The sequence below is a fragment of the Canis lupus genome, chromosome 18, assembly GCF_003254725.2.
Source record: "Canis lupus dingo isolate Sandy chromosome 18, ASM325472v2, whole genome shotgun sequence".
Lineage (NCBI taxonomy): Eukaryota > Metazoa > Chordata > Mammalia > Carnivora > Canidae > Canis > Canis lupus.
In genome coordinates, this window is record NC_064260.1 from 38,069,919 (window position 1) to 38,078,341 (window position 8,423).

At 39.5% G+C, this 8,423-nt stretch overlaps 1 protein-coding gene and 1 non-coding gene across 2 annotated transcripts; one reads left to right on the top strand and one right to left on the bottom strand.

Moving 5' to 3' along the window:
- Nucleotides 1-4,979: 4,979 nt before the first annotated feature.
- LOC112663754 (U6 spliceosomal RNA) lies at nucleotides 4,980-5,085 on the bottom strand. Its single transcript, XR_003139351.1, has one exon. It is a non-coding gene; the product is annotated as a U6 spliceosomal RNA (small nuclear RNA).
- Nucleotides 5,086-6,327: 1,242 nt separating this feature from the next.
- On the top strand, nucleotides 6,328-7,281 carry LOC112663710 (olfactory receptor 5B12-like). Its single transcript, XM_025452781.1, has one exon. It carries the CDS (start codon nucleotides 6,328-6,330, stop codon nucleotides 7,279-7,281), a length of 954 nt encoding a protein of 317 aa, XP_025308566.1.
- Nucleotides 7,282-8,423: the final 1,142 nt, after the last annotated feature.

The following is an 8,423-nucleotide window of genomic DNA, read 5'->3' on the forward strand; positions in this document are numbered from 1 at the left end:
TGGTAAAAACTGGATAAACCTTGAAAATGTTATTCCAAATGCAAGAACCCACTCAGAGATAATCACATATTGTATGATTATATTTATATGAAATTTCCATACAAGGCAAATCTATGGAGATGGAATTAAATTTGTGGTTTCCTAGGGCTGGGGTGCAGGTAGAAGGCAATGGCACTGACTGCTAATCAGTACAGTTTCTTTCGCAGGTGATGAAAATGTTCTTAACAATTTAAGAACATTGGTGATGATACACAACTCTGAATATGCTAAAAAATCATTGGATTATAAACTTTAACAGGTAAATTTTATTTTTTAAGATTTTATTTATTTATTTCTAGAGAGAGAGTGTGTGCACAAGTTGAGGGAGAGGGCAGTGTTTCCTTAAGGACATCCTTCACTAGCTTTAATCACACATCAAAATAGGCAGAGGGAGAGAGAGAGAGATAATCTCTATGCTTAGCAAGGAGATAGACTCCTTGCTAAGCATAGAGCCCAACATGGGGCTCTATCTCATGACCTGACATCATGACCTGAGCTGAAACCAAGAGTTGGATGCTCAACTGACTGAGCCACCCAAAGGGCCCAAGGGGTGAATTTTATAGTTTCTTAATTATAATAACAGTAACGCTGTAATTTTAAAAAGAGGTAATAATGGTAAGGGGATCAGTACTCAAGGATTAAAAAAAAGACACAGACAACAAAACATGCACAGTTTATTATATGTGTATTAGGCATGAGAAACCATATCATTTGCAATACCAAATCAGCCTCAAAGTCCAGGGATTTAACACAACAAAGGCTTAGTTCTCACTTCTCTTACTACATGGGACTCACAGGTTATGCAGGAAAGATGAAGTCTTTCTGAGTATGTTCATTCAAACACAGCCAATGAGGCTTTGCCATCTGTAGCTACACTGTCTGGAAGAAGAAGCCTCCTCAGGTATCAAGGCAGGGGAGAGGCATTGCATAATTGGGCACTGGCTTTTCTATACTTCAACCCAGAAATGACACACATCACTTCTTTTTCGACCTATTATGCGGAACGGTTCATGGCTCTACCTACTTGCTAGGGGACAAGGAAATGTGGGGAGCAGATGCAATGTTTGAGCACCACTATTTCTGTTCCATGTAATGTATCATTTTTACTGATGATAAAGTAGTACGACTTAAATTTATTGACCTCTTGATATGTGCTAGACATCTCATTTAATCTTTAGGATGCTCCTATGAGGGATATATAGTATTATCCTTCTTTTAATAGGTGATACTTTAAAGTTTTGAGAGACTGAATAACTTGGCCAAGGCCATCCTGCAACGGATGGAAGAACTAGAATTTGAAAGCAGGCCCCATGACTGCACAGCCCAAACTTACAGCAGCAACACTGGAAGGCATTTATGAAGGATATATAATTCTGTCTGCTGCTTGTTTGTGGTCAAAGATGATTATGCAGAGAAAAGAATGGATCCATACCTTTAGTTCTAAAAATAGAGGGGCAGGAGTCCCCTAAATATCCCCAAACCAGCTCTTTAGCAGTAAGACAAGTGAGTATTTTAAAAAAAAAAAAAAAAACATTTCTGGAGGGGTGCTTGGGTGGCTCAATCAGTTAAGCATCTGACTCTTGATTTCAACTCAGGTCATGATCTCAAGATTGTGAGATCAAGCCCCATGTCAGGCTCTGTACTCAGTATGGCATCTGCTTGATTTGAGATTCTCTCTCTCCCTCTCCCTCCTGCTCCTCCACCCCATTCCTCTCAAATAAATAAATAAAATCTTTTTAAAAATTTTTAAATAAAAAACATTCCTAGGGACAACTGTAAGCCTTTAAGAAAGACATAGATTTGAGAAATCCAGCATGAGTTCTGATATCACCTAAGCCAAGATTTTAGTGAGGTTTTTATTTTTGTTGCCCAGCATGGCTATGGTGCTGCCTTGCTGATCTTTCTAAGCTTCCATTTCCTCGTGTCTTCAAAAGCACTCTCAGACATTATTCTCTGAGAGCTCCTGTCATGTTCAGGGCAAGAGGACTAATCCTGGATCTGGAGCCTCCTGAGATATCCACTCACACAACACTAAATGTTCCCCTGAGATGTGTGGTGTGAAAAGATCACTGCCTCAGTCCTGATATCTGTAAGAGCGCAAGTTAGGTTCCACAACATAGTGCTCCACAGGTGGGGACGAGCTTCTCCGGCATTAAACTTTTCTGGATGTGGGCTTCTGGTCACCAGTGTGACCATGAAGGTTTTCCATACTCCTTGCCTTGTACTCTTCTTTGTCTGATCCTAGGACAGAAGTAAGTATCAAGAAAACACACAAATGTAACTTATTAGAAAGGAAAGGGTAGTTCTAGAAGGTCCAATCATGTCCATTTTACAAATGAGGAAAACAAAGCCAAATCAGCTAGATCGTAAACACCTTGCTAGCTGGTTATTCATTCCACCACTCTTTCCACTGATTGCAATCAGATATCTTCAATGAATGGTTGGAGTAACTGAGTCAAAAGGGGAGACTATGCCTTCTTGTTTCTTTTATTTAGAACATGCTAGAGGAATAGCAGTGCAAATATCATAGCTCCCTTTCTGAATCTCAGGGGTTGTAGAACTTTCAACATCTGTTTGGGTATCTCAAGTGTAAAGTCATTTTCTATGGGAATGTCAAAGTTTAGACTTTCAGTTTTATTGGCTGAATATCCTGCAGTAATCAAGAGATGAGATAGACCAGGGAAAGTAATGGCTCGGATTGTTTAAAATGTTAGCATCTTTTATGCTTTTCAAAGAACTTGCATATTTTTTGTCACATCAGAGCAGGAGAGCAGCTTATGAGGGAGATAGACAGCACTTTTTCATCTTGTATATTAAGAAGATATGGCCAGCAGCAAGTCTATTCCCAACTGGTTATAAGCAGAACTAGGATAGAATTGAGCTTGTATTTGTGGTACAATCATAGCCACACCCCTACACCTCAAGTTCCTGCATCAAAAGGAGCTTTCTTGTGTCCTAATGTAACTACAGACCATATAGATACGAAATTTGTTCAATATGTTGGCCATTCCTAGTACATCAGTGGAATACAGATATTAATTTTTTTTCAAAAATAAGTACAGTTGTATTTGCATGTTTGTGCATTTGGGCCAAATCTGGAAACTCTAGCAATACATTAAAGAATCGAGGAATCTTTAATGGAAGAGGAACGAGGAAGTAACTTCATTGTCAATAGGGTATTCTGGCACATTCTGGGCACTTTCACGATCATTTTGTAATACTTTATACACACTTTTATAAAAGTACTTATCACTTTGGGAGAGTAATTTCTAAAGCCAGCTGACTCACCTCCTATAGAAAGTTGGGAATCTTGTTATTCATTTTGTAATACCAGCTGCTGAAACAGAGGTGGCTTATGTGCAAAGCCAGCTATGAGAAGAACAAGGGGGAATTAACACTAAATACATGCCATGTGTCAAGGCATCATATTAGTAGGGCTCCATAAATCATTTAATTTCATCTTTTCAGCTGTGTAAAATAGATATATTGGGCATTATATGAACAAGGTGTTTCACAAACAATGAACTGAGGTTTGCAGAGTATAAGTAAGTTCCCAAGGTTACATTCTATCTAGGTTGCTAATCACTGAGTGATAATTATCTATACTTATATGCTCTGTTATATGTGGCATAAATAGTCACCTTGGGCTCTTCTTCTAAAAGGTTGTATTTGTTCTATCACCAGATACATTTTTTCCACTCATTCTTTTAGGGTTCATACCTATCTCATTTCTACCAATTACTTTTGCACATCACTCCTTAATTGAGATTTTGATTATTCCATGTATTTTACTAATAACTAATATGTATCTACTTATAATTGCCTATTTATACAATTGTGCTGACAGGTCCATGCTTTTATCCACGATGTTTCTTCTGTCTAGTATAGTAATAGTGGTAGTAACAGCTTGAATTACTTGAGTACCTGCTGTGTAATTGACATGATTTTAAGTGCTTTGCATGATCTAAGTTATTCTATTCATCTATTTCAAAAGATGAAAATTGTGATCACTCCCACTTGAAAAATCAGGAACCCGAACTACAGGAAAGATCATTACCTTGACCCACTATTTTGAGAAAGGTTATTTATTTATTTAGAAATTTAATTTATTTATTTGACAGAGAGAGAGAGAGAGAGCACAAGCAGGGAGAACGGCGAGCAGAGGGAGAGGGAGAAGCAGGCTCCCTGCTGAGCAGAGAACCTGATGTGGGGGCTCTATCTCAGGACCCCGGGACCATGACCCAAGCCAAAGCAGACCCTTAACTGACCGAGCCACTCAGGTGCCCCTAGAAGGTTATTTAATATTATGGAATTTAGACAATATTGGCTGGGTTTGAATCTCAGTTCTACCACCAGATTTGCTACTTAGGCAAGTAACTTCTTTCAGCCTCAGTTCCATTTAAAGTAAAATGGGGGCAATAACATTATTTGCCTCCCAGAATTGCTAAATGAGTTAAGATATGTAAACAGCTTAGAACAGTTTCCTGACACAAAGCAAGTACTAAGTATTTGTTACTATAATAACTAATAAGCGTTATTATATTTATTGAATTTCCAAAGCCACGACTCAGGAGTAATCATCTCCAGAGAGTTTTTCCTGAGTCCCTGTGTTGGGCTTATCATACATCCTTACTACTTCCAAAGCACCCTGGACATACATACCTCTAATACTTTAAGAATACATTAGAATGAACATATCTTTTGGATAATAGGTCTCTCTCACTTGGCTATTCTCTTTTTTAAGACTTTATTTATTTATTCATGAATAACACAGAGAGAGAGGCAAAGACATAGGCAGAGGGAGAAGCAGACTCCCTGCAGGAAGCCCAATGTAAGACTTGATGCCAGGACCCCGGGATCACAACCTGAGCCAAAGGCAGACACTCAACCACTAAGCCACCCAGGCACCCCTTTCACTAGGCTATTCTTTTTTTTTTTTTTTAAATACGGACCACTTCAAGAATTTGCGTGTCATCCTGCGCAGAGGCCATGCTAATCTTCTCTGTATAGTTCCAATTTTAGTTTATGTGCTGCCAAAGCAAGCACTCACTAGGCTATTCTTAAAGGCAGGGGTATATCATATCCTTCCTTCAGTATGAAGGATTTTTATTTTTTTAAAAAGATTTTATTTCTTTATTCATGAGAGACACAGAGAGAGAGAGAAGGCAGAGACACAGACAGAGGGAGAAGCAGGCTCCATGCAGGAAGTCCTGTGTGGGACTCAATCTGGGGTCTCCAGGATCACGCCCTGGGCTGAAGGTGGCACTAAACCGCTGAACTACCTAGGCTGCCTAGTATGAAGGATTTTTAATCCAGGAGAAATGAATGTGATAGATTTGAGTAAGAAGAGACTCTCGGGTTGAGAGGGCTTCTCATATTTATTCTCATGAAACCCACAGTAAGCTGTTAGGTGAGCACAGCCAGATAGAGCAGATGACATGGATAGACATCCACAGCTTGGCAGAGGATATAAAGTCTCTAGGTGAGAATGAAAGTGACTCTTCTATCTCCCTTATTCTCCATCCTCATGAATAAATCAAAGACAAAGAGATAGAATACATCAGCCTGGGAGAAAAATAAAGACAGTGACAAAGAGAAAACAACTAAAGTTTTGCTTCCACCTTTCAAAAAATCATTCCTTCTTTTTTAGAGTTACTGAAAGATGCCAAAATGTTGCTAAGAAAATGCCAGTAATCATAAAGCTTCCTTCAGGGTCCAATGGTTAAAATGAAGCACTTGATTAAGGGCCCTGGTGAATTAGAAAGAGCAGAGCTGGGTCCCAAATCACTGTATATCTTCAACTATTATGAACAACTCTGAGGGTCCCTCAGAGACAGGAAATGTATTTGATGAAGCTTATCCTATCACATGCCAATGACTTTCTTTTCCTTTCTGTTGATTAAGCTTTCTACGTACTTGTAATAAGAGTGCTTGTGAGATCCAGCAAGTAGTGTGAAGGAGTCCTGTTAGTTTAGTGTAATAAAGCATACCATACAGCAGGCAAGCTGAAATGTGCCTCCAGAGTCATAATATAGTCCCCTTGTGGCAGCACAGTCAGCAAGGACATTCCAGTGACCTTCCACATCACTTCTAGATGATTGGCCTCACTTAACCCACCCCTACCTGGTGTTCAGCCCAACTGGTTGCACACAGGCTCCTGCCCTTGACAGGAAGCTGACACATGTGGGCAAAAGACCCTGTTCACAGTTCGTTCTCATGCTAGTGATCAAACAGCATTATCTTGTGTTTGCTCATCTTCTCATAGGTGCCTCTCATGACGACTCCTGAATGACTTTGATGGAGAACGTTTCAGAGGTGACTGAATTCATTCTTGTGGGGTTAACAGATGCCCTGGAGATGCAGGTCCCTTTATTTACAGTCTTCACTATCATTTACTTCATCATTCTGGTTGGGAATGCTGGGATGATCGTGTTGATTCTGCTGGATTCTCGTCTCCACACTCCCATGTACTTCTTCCTCAGCAACCTCTCCTTTGTAGACTGTGTTTATGCCTCAGCTGTCACTCCCAAGGTAATGGTGGGATTTCTCACAAAAGATAAGATCATCTCCTACAATGCATGTGCTGCCCAGATGTTCTTCTTTTCAGCCTTTGCCACTATTGAAAGTTTTCTTTTGGCCTCAATGGCTTTTGACCGCCACACAGCAGTGTGTAAACCCCTGCATTACGCCACCATCATGACAAGTGCTATGTATACCTCACTGGCCACTGGTTCCTACATCTCTGGACTCTTGCAGTCTTCCATCCATGTTGCCCTCACCTTTCACCTCTCCTTCTGTCGTTCCAACATAATTAATCACTTTTTCTGTGACATTCCCGCACTGTTGGCTCTCTCTTGCTCTGATATCTACATGAATGAGATTGTGCTCTTCATATTGGCAGCATTCAATGTCCTTTTCACCCTCTTGGTTATCTTGAATTCTTATCTGTTCATTTTTATTGCTATCCTGGGAATGCACTCAGCTGAGGGACAGAAGAAGGCTTTCTCCACCTGTGCATCCCACCTGACCACTGTCTCCATCTTCTATGGGACAATCATCTTCATGTACTTGCAGCCAACTTCTAGTCATTCCATGGACACAGACAAAATGGCATCCATATTCTACACCATGGTCATCCCCATGCTGAACCCTTTGATCTATAGTCTAAGGAACAAAGAGGTCAAGAGTGCATTTCAGAAAGTGGTTGGAAAAGCAAAGTCTTCAGTGGGTTTAGCCTACTAATTAAAAATAGCAAGCAAACCATTGGACTTCTAGTATCTAAGAATTTTTTTAATTTTAATTCTTTCTCATCTTTAATTTATCTGAGAAGTTTCCTCCCAAATAAGGCTGGTTCTATTCATGCTTTGGGAATGTGACTGGGTAGGAAAGGTTTTCGAAATATTTTTCCAGAAAGAGAATGTTGCTTCTATCTTAAAGTGAAGATTATAACCCTGGATACTGTAAGATCTCACACCAAATTGTCTAAAGAGCTTTGCAGATGAATCTCATAAGTGTATGATACCAGAATTATATTTTTAATTACTAGAATTCAAAATAACTTTATGATTTTTGTACATGGTATAGAGGCATGATTCTCAGATATTCATGCTCTTAAGAATTCCCTTGAGAGACATTGAAATGCAGAATTCCAGGAGCTATCTAGATAATATAATTTAGTTTATTTATGGTAGAGCCTAGAAATCTGTAGAATTATCCCCCACTATCCACATATACCTGGATCCTGAACTTAGCAAAGTGCCAGTGGTGAGTATAAATAATGAGGGATACTATGTGACCTTAATCTATTTAGCCCCTGAATTTCATAAAGAAAAATATAGTTCAGAGGGTGAAAATATATCCCTACCTATTCCTTACCTCTCATAAAGTTCATATAAGAGCGTTTGGATAGGGAGGACTGCCTGCATTCTTAACAAGTTTCACCTATATTTCAGATGAGTCCAGTATGCAGATCACACTATGAGAATTATTTCCCTGGAGCAGTGGTTCAAAAGTATCATTGCAAGATCAGCAGCATCAGCTTCACCTGGAGTTATTTAGAAGTGCCAATTATAGAAACCCCCATCCTACACCTACAGGATCAGAAACTCCAGGAGTATGGTCTAGCTATTTGTGCCTTAGCAAGCCCTTCTGGTGATTACAAAGCATGCTTAGGTTTGGAAACCACTGGACTCAACCTAGAAACACTAATGTAGAACAGGGTTTCTCAACCTTGGCTGCATATAATAATAATCTAGAAGAGATTTTTAAAATGCTGCTGCCTGAATCCATCTCCAGAATATAGGGTTAAATAGATCTAGGGATAAGATCTGGCCACCAAGAGATTGTCAAATGCAGTCACTTCCCCAAAGCCTGAGACCAAAGAA